The 19,987-nt window shown below is 40.9% G+C and overlaps 2 protein-coding genes across 2 annotated transcripts; both read right to left on the bottom strand.

Annotated features, from left to right (window-relative positions):
- Positions 1 to 1,038: 1,038 nt before the first annotated feature.
- Positions 1,039 to 6,295, bottom strand: LOC137137064 (profilin-1-like). Its single transcript, XM_067522950.1, has 4 exons — positions 6,137 to 6,295; positions 5,878 to 6,010; positions 2,440 to 2,629; positions 1,039 to 1,493 (listed from the first exon to the last, which is right to left on the bottom strand). Exons 2-4 carry the CDS (start codon positions 6,007 to 6,009, stop codon positions 1,396 to 1,398), a joined length of 420 nt encoding a protein of 139 aa, XP_067379051.1. The 5' UTR covers position 6,010; positions 6,137 to 6,295; the 3' UTR covers positions 1,039 to 1,395.
- A 5,574-nt stretch (positions 6,296 to 11,869) lies between these two features.
- On the bottom strand, positions 11,870 to 19,306 carry slc25a11 (solute carrier family 25 member 11). Its single transcript, XM_067522872.1, has 9 exons — positions 19,101 to 19,306; positions 16,971 to 17,123; positions 16,475 to 16,592; positions 16,222 to 16,310; positions 16,038 to 16,128; positions 15,652 to 15,742; positions 15,473 to 15,572; positions 15,116 to 15,167; positions 11,870 to 12,541 (listed from the first exon to the last, which is right to left on the bottom strand). The coding sequence occupies exons 1-9, from the start codon at positions 19,163 to 19,165 to the stop codon at positions 12,386 to 12,388; spliced, it is 915 nt and encodes a 304-aa protein (XP_067378973.1). The 5' UTR covers positions 19,166 to 19,306; the 3' UTR covers positions 11,870 to 12,385.
- Positions 19,307 to 19,987: the final 681 nt, after the last annotated feature.

The raw sequence follows: 19,987 nt of genomic DNA, 5'->3' as shown, positions 1-19,987 counted from the left end.
GGTCAACACAGAATGGGGGTGGGGGTTGTGGTTTCACCTTAAACATACTCTTTTACATTCAAAAGCACGACTGGATTATTGTAGTACGCAGAAAAATACAAGGCTTTACATGTGTGCATGGTCCCACTGTTAATAAGCTGCTGTACCAATAAAGCACATTTGAACAAAGAGTACTGTGTATTTCTACACAAGTTATTGAATACAACACACGGTGATGTGGTAACTGGTGTACTACAACATGCTGCGGTAGTTGTATTAGTCCAGTTGTGGAGGTAGTACTTATTAAATGGAGCAGTATACTGCACTTACAGAAAATGCAGTGGCATTAGTAGCAATAGTAAAAGTTATAGTAGTGGTAGTTATGACAGAAGCAGCATTATTATAGTGATAATACTACTAGTAGCAGCAGCATGGATGGTTGTAACATTACTACTAGTTATAAAGTAGTGGCAGTACCATTTATAAAAGCATTTGTGTTAAGTGATCATCATCATAGTAGTAACAATAGTTGCAGTACAGATTAGACATAGTAATTCTAATATTAGTAATAGTATTAGTTGTATTAGTATAATTAGTGGTGATAACAGTGATTGTAGCAGCAGCCTCACTAGTAATGGAGGTGCCAATATTAGTGGCAGTGGCTAGTAGTGGTATATTAGTACTAGCAGTAGTAAGAGCAGTGTTAGTGTGGTACTAACACATTAGGGTATTAAATGTAGGAGTATTATTGTTTACTACTAGTAGCAGCAGTTATAACAGTAGTGGGATTAGTATATTTGAGACTGCATAGTAGTATTAGCAGTAGAAGTAATAGTTTTAACAGGAATAATATTAATACTAATGTAACTGTGCAGTAGCATTTGTAAAAGTAAAGTTAGTGGTTGTATAAACAGTACGAGTACTATGAGCAGCCATAGTCCCAGCAGTACAGGTGATGTAGTAATATGGCAGTTGCATAATTGTAAAGTAGTAAATATAATGGTGGTAGTAATAGTGAGCTGTAGTAAAGTGTTTCGGCTTCAATGAAAACAGAGTCAGTTTTTCAGAATAAACTTTTTGGTCTCTTTATTTTTCAGAGTGTGTTTTTTCCTTTACAGAGTTGTGATTTTATTTTCATTCTCTTCCACTGTAAAAATGATAACTCTGGACCCTAAGGTCATGTCAGGTCCCAGATGACCACACTTCAACACATTTTAATGTGTAATGTGAATAAAACTTTAAAAACTTTATTTAGCCCTGATGACAGTTGATACCTGCCATCAGGTGTACTCTGTCAAAAACTAAAGAAGCTCAGAACAGCAGGTGTTCCTTTGACTTGATATGCAGAGGGAGACAGAACGGCGGCCGTCTTGAAAGGTGGGTACAGAGGGGGGAGGTTGGACATCCCGTGTTAGCCTACATGCCGGCACCCCGCAGGTAGCTAATTATGCTGTAGAGCTTGGAGGAAATCTGCCCTCCAGAGGCTTCTTTTGTGCCCATAGCGATGATTAAAGCTGTGGAGACATGAAAGTCCAAGTTTTATTTTTTATAGACATTTCTAGTTCTTAATAAAGAAAGAAAAAATAGAAATAGTGTACAGCTATGCTAACAGTCACACTGTGAGCTAACATGCGATGACCAAACAAAATCCTTAAAACGTTTTATGTATTATGACACATCCACTGTAATGTTTTCCATTTGATTGAGAACAAGTTATTGTACATAATGTTAATATTAATTGTTCAACTTGGGGCAGTGGCTGCCCACTGACCATAGGGTCGGAGCTTTGCGCCCCGCTCCTCCCAACCACGTGTCAAAGTGTCCCTGGGCAAGACACTGAACCCCCCTCAGCCCATCCCCAGCAGCAAAATGAAAAAATATTCATGCTAATACTCCACTGTGGATTCATCATGAGGGGACATTTCTCTGAACAGGTCACACATTTGTTAATAAAACAAATGATAAATGTTAACCTTTATAAAAAGACGATGGCTTTTGGCTTGGCCTTGTTGCCACGTTGGAGCACATTCCACATGTTGATTTTGCATGAGTTTTTACATAGGATGCCCTTCCTGCTGCAACCTTCCCCTTTTTTTTTTTTTTTTTTTTTTTTTAAATCTGGCCTTAGGGCTGGTACAAAGGTGACCCCCGGTGGCTAGGCGGGGCCACACCTGGTGGGGGGAAGTTCGAACCCAAGGCCTTCTGCATCCCAACCCAGTGGTCCAGGAACTATTTTAAAACACTAACTGATCAGCAAAATTATTCATCTTTAATATAATACTATGTTTTACTAATGATGCATGTTTGCCCTGAACCCCATTTATGCTTACATTTAAAACACCAGAGGTTGTTCCACGTGCTGTAAAACACTGATAACTAAAGAAATAAACCACACAGTACCGAAAGGTGACAATCACAAAAACACAAACAGGGGAATATATTTAAACCAGGTGTTCTTACCTGTGTGGGTAAAGCCAACACATACACTGTAGGTGTTTCCCTCGGCATCTGCTGAAGTCTTGAAATCGATGCTAAACATACCATCAGTTTCCTTGTTGTCTCGCAGCATCCTGCACTTGACCCCTCCAATTTTAGGGCCGCACTGGGCGAAAATCTTACTGTCTCCACTCAGGGCCTTAATTTCCTCTGGCTGGTGGAGAAACAAACAGAGAAAACATTTTTAGCAATTATTAAAATATATCACCTACACACCATCAAATTTACATAAAAATCTTTTCCTTTCAGGTTCACCGCAGCAAATCATCTGCCTCCATTTAAAGTTGTTCACTTTCATTTACAGCCAAGTAGAAAGTATTTAACAAACAACATTCAACTACAACTACACAAAAGCAGCTACTACAAATTTTCTCAACATAGCTTTTCTTAGGTTTAAATTTGCACAAAAACAAAAATTGTGTTTGTACATGTCTGTGGGCAGCACAAGTTAAAGTAGGGGGCTCTGTAGTTTCAGGCTGTGCTTCCTCTGGACTTTAAATCAAAGCGTGAAGGTTTGACTGATTGTCGTTTCAATGTGTTTGATGACTCTCTGCCGGCACTGGGACTGTCTTACAGCTGAAACCAGTCAGTTCACTGATTTGTTGTCCAAAGAAAAATAATCGGCAACTATTGTTACAAGTGATTAGTTGCATAGTTGTTTTACAAGCAAACATTTCAGGTTGCAGCTCATTTGCTCCTTTTATATTGCTGGAGATATTTAGGTTCTGGACTAGGTAGTTCAACAAAACAAGACAGATTCAACTGGGCTCCGGGAAATGGTCCAATATTAGCATTTAACCAATGTAAACTTTTGGTAATTCATACTGAAAGTTCAGCCTTTTATTGTAAGATTATAAAAACCACACAAGTTATTTATTTTTGAATTTGGAATATTATTGAATCATGTATCCCTATTAAAATAGTTATTTTCCAGTCATCCTAAAGAACAAAATGAATGACGAAGAAAACTGAAGCGGGCTGAGTGATGCTGAACACTGCAGGTGCAGACTGTTCGTTATTCCACTGTCACATAGCAACTTAATAAGGCAAACCTTCATCTATATTCTGCTGCTTCAACAGACTTTAGTTCTTACTTTTAAGCAGAGAATGTAACTACGTTCAGTTGTTAACTACTGAAATGTTTGACGAACACAGTAATGCTAGCACCTCATTTCCTTTTCAGTACTTCAGCTTCACTTTATCGACATTCAAACTGCTTTTAACTCTTACTCTGTTACGCCAACGCCTTCGGGATCGTCTGTAGACGGACCAGATTAAACCTGAGCTAAAGCGGTCACTAAACTCTAACTGCCAAAAGGTATATAATCTTTTGCATAAAATATTGACACCATTTAAATAACAGTAACATAAAGTAGTTTAACAGTTGAGAAGTAGTATGTGAAGGGTCAGTTATTATCACAAGCCCTAAAAGCATGTGTAATTTCCCATGTAAGCAAATGAAGCATCAAGCTCAAAAGTCATCATGTGAAGCACAGCCAGATGACAGTAAGGTCTGTGCATCCTTGTAATCAGTTGTAGGTGCTGATACTTTGTTATAAAGTATAGTAATAGCCTTTATTTTCTGTAGCACAGTAAGAAAAAAAAATGCTAAATTTGTCTGTAAATTGTAATTGAGAAGTATAAAGTAGCACAGACAGCAAAACACAAGTGACAATGCCACACTTCCCTTGGAAGATCATGAGTGAAACCATCATGTAGCCTAGTTGATCCAAAGACGCAGTTTCTATACAATCAGTGTTAAACACAAGCACCTTTACAGAGAGTCTGAGCTGCAGAGGAAGAAACAAGAGCAAAGATGGAAAGAATGTGTGGATGACAAGTTAAGACATGACACACACACACGCGCAGCTGCTGCTCGCAGAAGCAAAACCACTTCCTGAAACCATCCAGCCAATCAGAGTGGAGAGCTTTAGGCAGCGTGTTTGGCACTGTGAGTTAACGCACTGAGAGTTAACGCACATGATTTCACATGCATTAAGAATGTCGGTGTGCAGCATGTGTGGTCACTCAGAAGAATGAAGGTTCTGAGAAACCAAACCAACATGCTTGCTTCTAACAAGCTCCTACATTGCTTAACTACAACAGCATCTCAAAGCTTCCCCACCCTCCTCACCTCTCTGTGTGAGGCAGAAACAAGAAGTGATCATTTCTACTTCCCGTATTTGCCGCTCTTTTGAGAGGCATGACCTTATAAGGCAATTAAAGCCACACTTGGGCTGCAGCGTGTGTGGGGGGGGGGGGATGCACGGAAACAATGCAGAACTGCTGCTTCTCAACCAAACCACAGAGAAAATTTATTCATCATCTCAAATACAATGGTTCACTACTGATAAGAGCCCATATTACAGCAACGGCATGAATAATAACTGACAGGAAACTGAAACACTCATCATGCAAAGAAATTGTCCCAAATTGATCCAGCAGGGCTTTTCTTCCAATATGAATGTACTTATTTTACTTTAAAAGAGATTACATTTGATCTGTAAGTGATGCTGGTGCAAAGCCAGAAGAAAATATTAACAATTTATCTCTCAAAAGTACAATGTAAAATTACATTCTTAAATACAAAAAAAATAGACTAAATTTGTGAAATATTGGAACTTATATTAAGAAAAAGAGAACTTGAAGAGTGAGTTGAGAACTTGAGTCAGAACTGATGATGAAACCAGTGGGAAGTTGGCATTTTTATCACTGCTTTGAACAAAACTAACTTTTTGTTGCAGAGAAGCAAGTTGCTGCAAACATGGCACCAGCTGCTTCTTTGTCCTGCAGCACCTGAATGCAACAGCAGCTGCAACTCCGCCTGTCTGCGCTGACAGAGCGGGAATCAGCTGAGCGAAAAGTGAACACACCTAAAGCTCATCAAAAAGAGAAAAACTAGCAGAAAAATCTGTTTTAAAAGCCAAGAAACATTGAAATGGTCATTTTTTAAATCAGCCAATGGGGCGACCGTTCCTCTGATGATGTCACCTGTTACCGAGCATTTCTTTCAATCATGGTTTGTTACTTGAAAACCACCAAAATCAGAGCTATAAAAAGGTTGTTTGAATAGCTAAGATGATACATTAAATACATTTTTGGGGGGAGAAAAACTCCTTTAGCTGCTCTGCTCAAATGCACCACAGCTGCAGGTGTTTTACAATGAGGAAGTTGTCACATCCCGCTGACGGAACTTTTTTTTTTTTTTTTTTTTTTTTTTTAAGAAGTCTCTTCCTTGAGTCTGACAAAAAGTCCTTTTTTTTTAACCAAATGTGTCACAGCGAATGCGTGAAGGTTTACAGTGACATAAGTGTTTCTTACGGCTCATTCTGAGCCCGAGAAGTGAAGTGTTTGCGCAGGTTTTTCCTGCGGGAACGTGTGTGTGTGTGTGTGTCCTCTTACCGTAACGTTCAGTCCGCTGCTGGCCCAGACACTGCATCCTTGCTTAAACCCACAGATGGCCGCAGCCCGGACCGGGCACACCCCGCTCGCGTCCGGCGTCATAATATTATCAACGTACGACTGCCACGACATTCTGAGCAATAACAGACAGAAAAAACCAGAGCAATCAATAAAAACAACCACGTCTGAATCCAAACAGTTAGGACAGAAGGAGCCAGTGGAGTCAGACACTGTGTGTGTGTGTGGGACATCAGCTTACCTGTTCAGGTAGAGTCTCGGAAATGTGAAAGAGAAGAAGTCAAATGCAAAAAGAAGGAAGAGGAGTCCTCATTTATACATGTGACCACTCCCAGGGTACAGGCACTTTTCCGCCTCGCTCATTCTCAACGTGTGTCTCTCGCCCTCTGTCTCTCTCTCTCTGTTTTTTTGCCTCACTCTGTGTCTCTCTTGCTTGCTGGTGTCTCTCGACTGGGAAGTTGAGGACAGGGAAGTGTGTGCAGTGAACTGATGTAGTTCAGCAGCAACTCAACTCATTCTTTGTGTGAAAAGCTCACTTTTAGAACTTCATGTAAGTCCAAAGCCTGACTTCGAATCAAATTGTAGCCCAAACCTTAAAACTACATCTGAACCCTCAAACTGTCCTTTGGGGTAGAGCAGACAGTCCAAAGCCGAAATGTCTTGACTGTTTTGAGTTCATTTTTTGTCGTTAACACTATCATTCTGGATGTCCGTGGTTCTGTCTCTTGGTATGTCTGATTCTTATTTGACCCTTAGTCTTTTTGGAACCTTGCTTAACCCCAAACCCAACTCTTACCTAAATCCAATTCTTTATTGAGCATCGTTCTACCTCACATCTGATTCTTTCCTGAACCTGAGTCTTTACTGCACCTAGTTCTTACTCAAACCTGATTCCTAACCTTGGTCTTTAATCAGGCTTTTTCTGACCTAAGCCTGATTCTAACCTGAACCTGATTCTTTTTAAACCTAGTTCAAACTCAAGCTTGAACCTAACGTCAACCTTTTCTGTCTGGGTTCGATTCAAAACACGATTCTAAACTGAACCTGATTCTTTACAGAACCTTAAATAAGCTCAAACCTGATTCTAACATGAATCTAATTTTTTTACTGAACCTGAGTAAAGGTTCAGTTAAGGAAATCCCTGACACCTCGATCTGTAGAGGAACGCAGACACCTGCTGTCCCCACCGCTGAGCCGTGATGGACAATGACCGTCCAGGGACAAGCTAATAAACAGTCAATCAGCTCTGCAATTATCCCTGATGAACAATGCTTCATGCTTGACTTCAAATCCACAGTGCAAATCAATATAACCTCTTCTGCAGAAACGAATCCAGTCTGAAAGGTGCTGATCTTTCTGACAGAAAAATGGGAAGTGACAACAGGACTGAAGTTGCTACAGTCAGTCTACATTCAGTCTACTTAGAGTTTATATTCAGTCAGACTCAGGATAAGTGCACAGACAAAGGTTTCTGTGAGAAAAAGAACTTGAACTGCTTGTATGTAGGACTCTGATCAGGAAGCTGCTGTTGGTTTCCACACAAACCACTTCCTCTAAACTCGTTTTGGTTCATGTCAACACCGACTGAAGTCGTTGTAGCTGCGTCTGTGGAGGGGTTTTCATACAGCAGGTCCCACAAGCTCTTAACCCCTCTGACATTGAAGAGAGACCCACAGTCCAAAACAGACTCAGAACTAAAAACAACTGTTTTGTATCTTTGTTCTGTCCTTATTTCTTTTTGTGGTAATTTCCCATCTCTTTGTATTAACTTTGTAGTATTTGTCTTTGCAGTAATTTTGTCTCCTATCGTAGTTATGGGCCTTTGTAGTTGTTTTGTCTCTTTGTAGCCGTGTCTTTTTAGTTGCCATCTATATCATTTTATGTCTCACTCATTTTGTGCCTCTTTGCAGTTATGTTGTGTTGCCCTATTTTTGTAGTTGTTTATTGTATTTTTGTATTGATCTTTGGAATTGTTTTTGTATTTGTGTGTCACTGTCCCATGTACCTTTGTAAACAGTGTGAGTTTCCTTTTAGTTATGCATCTTCGAGTTGTTTTGTCTTTTACATGGGGATTTTCTGTTTGTCTTCTTTGTGACCTTTTGTATTTGTTTAGTTTAGTTTCTTTGCATTTTGCATCACAGAGTAAATGTTAGGTCAGTAACACAGTGGGTGTTGGCGATACGCCCATTCACTAATCCATCCTCGGGCACTGCCGCGCCCCAGCCTGGTACCTGCAGTGCATCATGGGACTTGCAGTCCAGCAGTGGGGAACCTTTGGACAGCAGCTCATACAGTGGGCTACTCGGGTGAGAGTTTTAGAGACGTTTGATGTGGAAGCTGAAATCATACATATTGTGTTTCTGCAAAAGTTCTTGTCTGGTGAAGAGTGTTCCTGCTCTGCTCACACACGCTGCATTCCTCAGCACACACACATACCTGAGCCAGTTTAGACCTGCGGATGTCAGGAGGCTGATACTGTCTCCGAGACATGTCAAAACATGGTCGCCCAACTCACCGCTGCCTTCAGACAGACACCACTTAAACATTTCATACTGCTGCCTCAGCTGGTACTTCAACTACAAAATACTGACAACAGTATTTGTTACTGCAGCAACACTAGTACAGCAACAAAAAATTCACACACTGATGGCAGCAGCTGACAAATACAGGAGGAGGGGGGCATTGAACCGCTGATCCCACTGTTTTTGGGTGACTCCTTGTGAGCGTCGGCTGTCCCAGTAGCAGTAAGGAGTAGTTGTAGGTGTTGTTTTAGTACATGTGGTGGAAAAACTGCACAACAAACATCACTGTTTCAGTAGCTGTTGGGGCAGTAGTAGCAGTAGTAACATGAGTAGTGGCAGAATATGCAGTAGAGGTAGAGTAATGCTAATTCCAACGAGTACTAGTGAGAGTAACAATAGTCCCCAGCTGTATAGGAAGTAGTATCAACAACTGTGGTCATGAGAGGTGCAGTCTCAGTAGCTCTAAAACCCCCTTAGTCTGGACAGAGCCGGGTATGGTGCTGACCTTTGACCCCAGGGCAGGTTTGAGTAGAATGTGTAACATGCAAGAGCGATCGGTCGGCTCTGATCTGTAGGTGAGGAGGAAGAAAGGTGTGGTGGCTCCGACCGACGAGTTTATACAAGCCACCATCTACACCATCCACAGTATGTGTACCCTGGGGAAAACACACTCACACACACGGTCTGTGTCTGTAGATGATGTGTTACTTACTTCATGTACTGTGAGGTGGTTCCTATAGTGCACTTTGCAACACAAAGTCACAAATTGCTAACATTACTACAAACATTGCACTAATTAAAAATAAAAAAATACTTCAGTCCAAATCTCAGATCCTCAGGCTGGGAGTTAACAGCTGATTTGACTTCACTACATCTCAGAGACAAATATACAACTGTTACTCCAGAATCTGATCAATGAATGATTAACATACTTTTGCCACATGCAAATATTTGAACATTTAAGACGTTAAAATCGTGTTCATGCAGAAACAGAGAAAACTTTGAAGGGTTCATTAAAGGTTGATGTGTTTGTGGACGTTTCTCTGACCCTTTGTGTTTATTGAATCACTGACCATTTGAAGTTTGGGAGTTTCAGCTTTTGTTGCAGTTGATATTAACTCAGAAATGTGTTTGGCCCAAAGAACCTTTGAACTGGGCTTTTTTTCTTTAAGTTGAAGTGAGGTTTGGATGATAGCAAACTTCCTCAGTAACGGCAAGCTTTCATTTCATGAGTCAAGTCGAAAGGAGCTGAACAACAGAAAAGGAAGTGGTTCCTCTCTCTGTCACATTTTAATCAATAAAAACTCAGTGTGTGTCCTTATAAGGAAAGGCACAAAGCGTGCAGCTCGAAACACACTGTTTTCTAATGAGATGTTCTTATAATGCATATGTTTTTATCGGTGTCACCCCACCCACTTCCTGCCACACACTTCGATTTCCTGTGCTCACACAATCACATCAACATCCCCTCAATACATCTTTGTGATGACTGTCTTTGACATCAGGGAGTCCACAGCACCATAACTTCATGCTCACTTCAGAAGCCTCGGTGATTAAAGGCTTTACACATGTTGCTATGAATGTTTGAGAACTGCTCAACACCAAAACGCAACAGGACAGTGTGATGTTACAACATGAGACAACGTTTCTCAAGTCTGTCTTCTAACACAGTGGGATTTCATCCCTTTTTCACAGGGTGGGGGTTGAATCGATCTGGGCTTGAGCCCTAAACATATTAGGTACTGACAAAGAAGAACTTTACTTCAGTGAAACCTTTCGATGCAGGGGGGGGATATTTAGTCTTGCACATGAAGCAGGAAGACGCATGAAAGGGTTTCATGGTGGCACAGAGGTGGAAAATTACACACAGTCAGTATTCAACTAACAGCATGAGTGATAAAGTAAAAACACCGTTTTAGATTCTCTGCTGAAGTTAAAGTACCAAGTACGTTTGTTCCACATGTGTCTCAGAAATAAAGTTTCTGCAGAAATCTGCAATTATCAGGTTTTCTTCTGTTTCATTCATGTGCTGATTTAGGTAAGAAACACTTTGAAAACCTGATTTCTGACTATTCAGCTTTAAAAATCCACATGCATTACGTTTACTCCCTAACAAACCATGCAGTTAGCAGCAGTAGGCTGGTTTACATGTGTGAAAAGCCTCTGCGGTTATGTTAAGACAAACACTGAATGTAAATAATTAGATGTGCATATTAAAATATAACAGGTCCAACCAGTAGAACCGTTTCTGCCTGTTTGTAATTTTGTTTGTAATGCAAATCTGTGCATATTTAAAAGCAGCAAAGCACAGAGTTAACAAACACTTACACACAACAAACATTCCAAACTAATTCAGGACCAGTATGACTGAAATCAACTTTATCTGTTTCTATGAACAGGGTGATCAAGTTTGTGTTGGCTGATCTAAGTTAAATACTTTGGTTCAGGCCGTCTCTGCAATACAAATCAGGATGCTATTAACATGGGCCTCAGATTAAAGTGTTTAAAATGAACATGTTTGCATCTAGAGTCACAGAGCTGAGCTAAAAGACCGTGTCTGTGTTTAAAAGTCAAAGCTACTTCAAATTATCCTTCACTCTTGTCACTTTTGACAGAGTGACTCTGAAAACACACAGTTTAATTGGATTCATTGTCTGTCTATCCCCCCAAAATAGAGGAAAAAAGTTCTGTCCAATTACTTTTGTCCACATAGTGTTGTATTTCGCCTCCTGCTGGAGACATGAAGCTACAACATGTGGGTCAAACAGCTGCTGTGGGAAGGTACAAATGTTTGTCCCATGACGGAAATTATGCATTAGTTAATTAATTATAGCGATGTTCGGTTTTATTTCCATTTCATGAGCTCACACACACACATGAAACCTATGACTTGAATAAATGTATATTTTAATACAAAGAATGTGTAGTTTTGAAAAAATAAAAAGTTGAACAACTTAAAAAAATAAACATGCAATGTTTTGAGTAAAAGCATCTTTTTAAAATTCCAAATTATTTTAAGAGAAAGAAAAACTGCCTTGAAGTCCTAATTTAATAAAAAAAAAAAAAATAGAGAATTGTCATCGTTATAGGAAAACGGTCACGTTAAACAAAAAAAATACAATATGTTTAACTGTAATATTTGGTAAAATGTTGACATTATATCTACAATAGAGAAAATTCTTCACATTTTGGGTAAAAACTGAGAATATATAAGATTCATAACTGGAAGAGAAAAATTGTATTTAAAAAATATTAATATGAGCAAATTGTAACAGCTCTGCACAGCACTGTAAAAAATGTCTACAGAGGAAGGTGTTTTAATAAGCTCTAAAAAAAAGAATTTCAGTGGACACATTTCAATAACTAAAAAAAACCTGGACAAAGAAGTAATACAAGTATAAAGTATTTTGATTAAAAGAGGTGTATTCTGATAAAAAGTACGAGAGGACACGTGGAGATGAGGATGTTTTATTCACAAACACAGAGCAACACAAAAACACACCGAGGCTCAAAACTTTATTCATCCATAACTTCGTCAGAAGCTGTAACCATGGCTACTGTTCCAACCCATGATGCTGTGTGTGTTGAGGTCGGGAGGATGCGTGGGCTTCATAATCTTACAAATAAGACTCATTAATCCGTGATCAATTAATGATGTCTGAATTAAAGTTTTCCATTCTCTTTTAGAAAAAGAATTTAATCTAAAACAGCGTGTGCACAGTTGGACCGTCCCATGTCAAACCTGTCACTTGGTACAGTCCTGTTTTAAAACTGAGCTGCGATGAATCTCTTGAACTCTTATCTGGGTTTGTTTTAAAGGAACAGTCCACAGTTTTACGACATCCAGCCGTTTTCTGTCACACAAAAGAACAGGAGGATCTCAGTGAAAGTTGGACTGCTCCTCTAAAGTCTGTCTCCAAGTTTAAACTATGAAGACGTCTGAAACTTGATGAGGTTTGTGTTGTTCGTTAACGATCAAGGACGTAGGTCTTGTAGAGACGGTTCATTTGCTCTAGGAAGATGAAGGTGAGGACAGTGTGAGGGCCGAGTCGAGCGTAATATGGAGTGAAACCTTTCCACAGAGAGAAGAAGCCTTCTTTACCCACAACCCGAACAAGCACCTCCTGCAGGACGGAGGACAGACGGAAAATCAGTTTACTAAAGCTGCTGAAAACAATGAATTCAGAAATATGTCAAAACACAGAGAAGTGACCAAAAGTACATTTATAGGAAGAGTTTTAATTTTTAGTGAGATCATAATAACAGCAGAATATCTCAAAAACATTTTTGCAAATAACATTTTCCACACTCTCCGTTGCCCAGAACTGTTGACCCTAAGTACTTAAAGTCCTGCACCTTCTTCCCCTCTGCTCCCTGTAACCTCACTGTTCCACCTGGGTCCCTCTCATTCACACACATGTATTCTGTCTTACTGCAGCTAAGCTTCATTCCTCTGTTTTCCAGAGCAGACCTCCACCTCTCTAGATTTTCCTCCACCTGCTCCCTGCTCTCACTACAAACCACAATGTCATCTGCAAACATCATAGTCCATGGAGATTCCTGTCTAACCTCATCTGTCAGTCTGTCCATCACCAGAGCAAACAAGAAGGGGCTCAGAGCTGATCTTTGATGCAGACCCACCTCCACCTTGAGCTCCTCTATCACACCTACAGCACCTCACCACTGTCTTACAGCTCTCATACATGTCCTGCACCACTCTAACATACTTCTCTGCCGCTCCAGACGTCCTCATACAATACCACAGCTCCTCTCTCTGCACCCTGTCATACGCTTTTTCTAAATCTACGAAGACACAATGTAACTCCCTCTGAACTAGGTTTGTCATCAGGACCAACTGCCTTTCCACTCTTCATCCTCTTCAACGTCCTCCTCACTTCACTCTTACTAATCTTTGCTACTTCCTGCTCCACACCAGTCACCTCTTCTACTCTTCGTTCCCTTTCATTTTCCTCATTCATCAACTCTTCAAAGTTCTCCTTCCATCTTCCCATCACAGTCCTGGCACCTGTCAATACATTTCCATCCTTATCTTTAATCACCCTAACCTGCTGCACATCCTTTCCATCTCTATCTCTTTGTCTGGCCAACCTGTACAAATCCACCTCTCCCTCTTTAGTGTCCAACCTAGCATACAAGTCCTCATATGCTCTTTGTTTGGCCTTTGCCACCTCTACCTTCACCTTACGCTGCATCTCCCTGTACTCCTGTCTACTCTCTTCAGTCCTCTCAGTGTCCCACTTCTTCTTAGCTAACCTCTTTCTCTGTATACACTCCTGAACTTCCTCGTTCCACCACCAAGTCTCCTTGTCCGCTTTCACACACCGAGCACCCTCCTACCTGTCTCACTCTCCCCTACCAACACTTTACAGACACTGATCTCTTTCAGATTACAGCGTCTACACAAGATATCGTCCACCTGAGTGCTTCTACCTCCGCTCTTGTACGTCACCCTGTGTTCCTGCTTCTTCTGAAAGAAAGTGTTCACTACAGCCATTTCCATCCTCTTTGCAAAGTCAACCACCATCTGTCCTTCTGTGTTCCTGTCCTGAAGACCAAACCTGCCCATCACAGTCTCATCACCTCTGTTCCCTTCACCTACATGTCCATTGAAATCTACACCAATCACCACTCTCTCACCTCTGGAGATGCTCTGCATCACTTCATCTAACTCACTCCAGAATTTCTCCTTCTCTTCTAACTCACATCCTACCTGTGGTTCATAACCACTAACAACACTGAACATCACTCCTTCAACTTCCAGCTTCAGACTCATCAACCTGTCTGATACTCTTTTCACCTCTAGAACATTTCTCACAAACTCCTCATTCAGTATAACTCCTACTCCATTTCTCTTCCTATCTGACCCATGGTAGAACAACTTGAACCCTGCTCCTAAGCTTCTAGCCTTGCTACCTTTCCACCTGGTCTCCTGGACACACAGTATGTCCACCTTCCTTCTCTGCATCATGTCGATCAACTCCCTAGCCTTCCCTGTCATAGTACCAACATTCAAAGTCCCCACTGTCAGTCCTACATTCTTAGCTTTCCTCTTCTCTCTCTGCCTACGAACACACCTTCCTCCTCTTCTTCTTCAACCAACAGTAGCCCAATTCCCACCGGGACCCTGTAGGTCAACAGCACCAGTGGCGGTTGTTGTTAACCCAGGCCCCGAGCGATCCGGTATGGAAGTCATTTCCAGCGTCAAAGTCATGATTCGCATTTAATTTGGCATGTGTTTTACGTCGGATGCTCTTCCTGATAAAACCCTCTGCATTTATACAGACTTGCGACTGGCACATAGTTATATACTATTACTTATAAACTGAAAATAGAAATTAATTATATCAAACATCTAATTTTAAGAAAAAAGTTAAAATAGAATTGCATATATAAAGAATAGTTTATTTGTAAAAATAAATGTGGTAGAAATATAAGAAAAAGTCCTGATATTTCTGAAGTTTTTGATATTTGAAAGGAAAACAGGTTCAGAGTTCACAGTAACTGAACTTCAAACACACATCATCACTGATCAATAGCATGATAGATATGAAACTGCAGCAGTGACGTCAAAAGTTAAAGGTCAGTTTATTGAACTGTGGTGTAAACTGTATTTTGTTAAGTTTCAAACTTATTCAATCTGACAGGATGAGAAGATGGAGGCTTTTGATTAAACTCACCAAACCATTTTTATATTCTGGCTTTCCGTCGATCATCCTCATGTTCTGAATCCTGACACAAACACAGAAAACAGAGTCAGTCATCCCTTTTTCTCCGTCCAGCTTCGTTCAGAAAACACTTTAACCACAACTTGTTCTGATTTTGGAGGTTTTGATGCATTTTTTTAAGTGGATTTTCTGTTTTCTTAGTTTGGTGTAGACCTTTCAAAAAACATTCAACTCCCTGTCACTAAACATTTCTTGTTTCCCTGTGAACATTTAAAGCCTTATAAAACGAAAAGGTATTTGTTAACACCCATGAGAGAGACCTCATGATTCTCCTGCTGAAAACCAGTTCAGTTCAGTGTGGATTCTCACCTGGTCTTAACGATGTCGACGGGCATAGAGGCTGCGGTGGTGACCAGACCACTGATCATACTGGCACAGAAGTGACACAGAATATCATCCCTAAAATACCCTGCAAACAGAAAACAAAGCATGTTACACCCGTGGCCACTTTGTGTTTAGTAGCCTTGTTTAGTGGGTTTAAAGTGCACCTGAGTCTAGCAGCGCCTGTTTGGACTGAGAGTATGAGGCCAGCTGAGCTGCGTTCACCACCACCGCTCGAGCCATGGTGGGAATACACCCCTGTAACAAACACACAGGCACCACAGTTTCTCTAATGAACACTTAATGTAACGTTCAAAGACATGAGAATGTGTCACACTTTTCCAACCACCAAATTTCAACATTTTGAAAACAACAATTTGAATTGAAAATGTATGATTTATTAATGGTGCGGCAGTGTTGAGGCTCTATTATCACAGACAGAGTTAATAATTAAATAAATGACTGGATGATTGATCATAATGTTCTTTGCCTATTTAGTTGATCAACTAATAATTTTGGTTCTACAGGGAAAGAAAAAACAAACCCGGCTCACCCTCCACAGTGTGGTGAGTCCTTCTTCCCTGGTAATTCGAGCCAGAGCGTTAAAAACATTGGTGTAACCTCTTCTCTGGTCTGGAGGAAGCCTGGAGACCCACACAGAGACACTTTGTTACCAAAATGTTCTGCTAAAAAAAACAAAAAAACAGGGTTTACACACACGGGGGATGGAAACACACCGTCCATCAGCCGTCATCCGGATCAGCGAGACCTCTGCTGGTGTCCCCACAAATGCTCCTGTAGCTCCAGCTGTCATACCAATCACCGCCTGAAGGGGAAGATGCAGGTACTGTAAACTGTGGCAGTACTCACCTACCAAATTAAACTTCAAACGCTTTTGGTTTATAGAGACTTTTTTAACAATTACTATGTTTTCTGCAGTAAAATCTGTTCAGTTTTCGAAATTAAAAACTGTATCTTTTTCTGTAGTACCTTGAGAAGGAAGTTTGGAGGCCGCCCATCAGCACTGGTCATCTTCTCAAACAGGATGGTGTAGATTCCCAGACGAGTCGTTGTGTAGGTCGCCTGACGCAACAAACCTGCTGACAGACTGACCCATAAAAACTTTATTTTTAACACATAAACAACGAACGAAGTGGTAAATCACAGTGCCTGAACCGTTATGAAGAGGTTGATAAAGCCTTAGTTTACATGTTAACTCGAGGCTCACATATGAACAGTCAGGTGAAGTTGCAGACAGAAAGTGAAGGATTAAGTAAATTAAGAAAACGTAAACGGAAATTAAAAAATCAAAGGGTTATTTGAAGGGTTAATTAGTGCTAGATTACTTGTTATGTGAAGCATTAGATGAACTGTTTGGGTAAATGAAGCGTCAGAATTATGCGATGAAGTAGTCAAAGTTAAGTGATGTGTTATTTACACGGTGTACATGTTAGAGAAACTAACTGGCATACGAAACGGTAGATACCCGGTGTAGATGCCTCGGACTCCCTCATTCCTCAGGATGGAGATCAAAGCATGGAAGCTGGTTTTATACTCTTTAGCCTTAGTTCCTTGACCACTCAGCTGCATCCTGTTCTTCACCAGGTCCAACGGCTGCACAAAGACCGTTGCCCCCATCCTGCACAGGCAGGTACAACATAACATTTAGATAGGTGCTGCTGTAACTTTACAGAGGTAAGCAGGAAGAAAGACAGGTGATAAGGTTGAAACCAATTCACTCAGGAGCTGCATCAACTTAGGTCACACAATGAAACTGAAAGGTGTTGTCGGGCACAAACTGAGTCAGTGGGACACCAGCAGCTGTCCGTCTTGCCTCTGGACATGTTCACTGCCTCGTGCACGGTCCTTGAAGGACGTGCCCGACTCTGTGGAGGTCGTGACATTTAAAAGATAGCCATGCAGCTGCTGCACAGACAGAAAGCCATGTCAGGGTGTCTGCACGCGACTGAATTAATAACAAACCAAATTAAATTACAAGGTGCAAAAAAAGGCCTTAGACTTAAGGCTGGTGTTACAACACCTCCAAGTCCATCCAGGTTCCAGTCCTGTGCCGATCATCATTTATCTGATCCAAGTCACCGTGTGTTCCTGATTCAGATGCAGCATTCATCACGTGCTGGTTCTTGTTGACTTAGGACGTTAACACTGACACACAGGAGAATCTTGCTTTAAACTATCAGCGGGTCTAAAAGGATGGCTGGGCTCAGCCTTAGAGACAGGGCACAGAGATTGGACAGCTCATCAGACACCACCATCATCAGCACCGGGGTAGACCCACAACTCACTGGAGAGCTGGAACAGCCTTGGACCCCCCAGGAGCTGTAACGTGCCAACTTGGCCATTGTCACCTCACCTGGTCCCTGTAGCACTAAATTCAGTGGACATCTGATGTTAGCTAATGATGTTTGCTTCAGGACATTTCTCTCTTGAGTGAGTGTACAGAAGGTGTTGGGCAGAGCTGTCTGACATGCCAAATTCGCTGAGCTTGTCACCACTAAAATCTGTGAATGACACTTTCAGGAATGACAGCTGTGGATCCATCTGATCAGTTGACAAACGGGTTCATTTGGTCCCTGTTTACTTTGGTGCATTAAGAAAATAAACGAATGACCACAGTTTTCACGCTTTGTGATTAGTGACATTAAACCCACAGTCGTAACATCAACAAACCTGCAGCTTTGTTTAATTTGAATCCACTGCTCAAGGTCTGTTTACCGTCGCTTTTGCATCAGCAAACCTCATGCAGGAACAATAATTCTTCTGATCTTCTATGATGTGACCTAGTTTGAGTTTCAGCCCCAAATGGAGCAATTTGACCATGTTAACCATCAGCTGCTGTCTGTTGTTACCTGGTTTGGGTGTGTACACATGCTGTATCTGTTCCCTGACCCAGTTTTAAAGCAGGATTGTTCTCACTTTACTACTGGTTCAGTTTAGAAAGCTCTATGTTTGGTTCTTTAATGTTACACAATATTCCCTCATGTTATTTCACTTTGACCTTCAACCCTTATTATCACAAACTTGTTTATTACCTAATTACATATTAGAGCTTAAACAGCGAGCATCCTGAGAGGCTGGTTCTGTCCCAAGCAGAAGAGGGACTCTGCAAACCTCACGAACCAGCTAAACTAAACCCAGCTTCCCGTAACGGTGCAGTACCGACTAATATTGGTTTAGGAACGTGGCGCCTCTTATCCGTCACGAACAGTTCGCAATAAACAAAGTCCCGTGTCGCCACAGACAGAAGTCGTCACTGATCATCACAACAGTTTCTTAAAGCGCACAGGAGACAGAACACGCTGCTAACATCAGCTCGGACAGTGCTAGCTCAACAGATGCTTAGACAGCAACTATATTTTTAATAACACCGGTTTTCTGTCCGTTTTTTACACCACAAATACTGCTCCCCACAGCGCTGAGCTCCGTATTAGGTTACGGCCCACTTCGTGTTAACGTCAGGTTACTTATCGTCCGTTAACGGATGATTACGGTTGATTTGTGAGAGGACACGAATTGATGGGGGGTAACAGATTACCTCACAACACCTGACCGCTAACTTTGGCACGTTAGCATGGGAGCTAGCAGCAGCACCTACCCGGCCAAACCTCCGAACAGGAACTTTATGGCCTTCGGAGAGGTCTTAGGCTTTGCCTCCGCCATGTTTCCCCCTGTCACTCAGTGGGCGCAGAGTCACCGGTTAGATTCCCGCTGTCTGTGTTCCTCTGAGCCGCACGATCCACCCAATACAGCAGCAAACGGGACAAGGTGACTCTATAGAGCGGGCACGTCCGGTGACACGAAGGCAAGCGGACCAATCAAGAGGCAGGGCCGAACATTGATTGCTGCTTTCAAGGTCCTCCCCGGCAGCTCGTACATAACCCACATCCGATAAACATCCTGCGTTTCGCTCAGGGTGAGATAGTAAATCTAAAATCCAACTAAATATATAAAACATCTCTAATATCTGTTCAGTGAGGTAAGTGGAAACTATCCATAGTGATGTGGTTTTGGTATTAGTAAGTTCAGTGGTTTTATATTTCCGACAGCTCATGAAAGCAACAGTCGGTTAAGGAGATGCCAATTTATTTTTCAAAATTAAAATAATTTTTTCATGCATAAAAGAACACTTAGTAATACATGCACATTTTAATATAAATGTATTTATATCAAACAATAAATAAAACTGATTAAATTAACAACGTATTACGCATTAATTTGAGGTAATACAAAATAAACACATAACCCTTTTGTAATATAAAAATACATTAATGAACATATTCAGGCGAAAAATAAATACAAATAAGTAATGCAAGAAAAATAAGTGTAAAAATAAAAGAGCTCCATACACATGACTTTGGTATGACAGCTTATATGAACTATTATAAATTAGTTCTAATGATTAAATTTAATTATATGATACACATTTTACTCATATTTGACCTTAATTATGTAGATAAATGCATAAATAATTTGAACGTTAAA

The sequence above is a fragment of the Channa argus genome, chromosome 12, assembly GCF_033026475.1.
Source record: "Channa argus isolate prfri chromosome 12, Channa argus male v1.0, whole genome shotgun sequence".
NCBI classification, from domain to species: Eukaryota; Metazoa; Chordata; class Actinopteri; order Anabantiformes; family Channidae; genus Channa; species Channa argus.
This window is presented reverse-complemented; position numbering and strand designations above follow the sequence as displayed.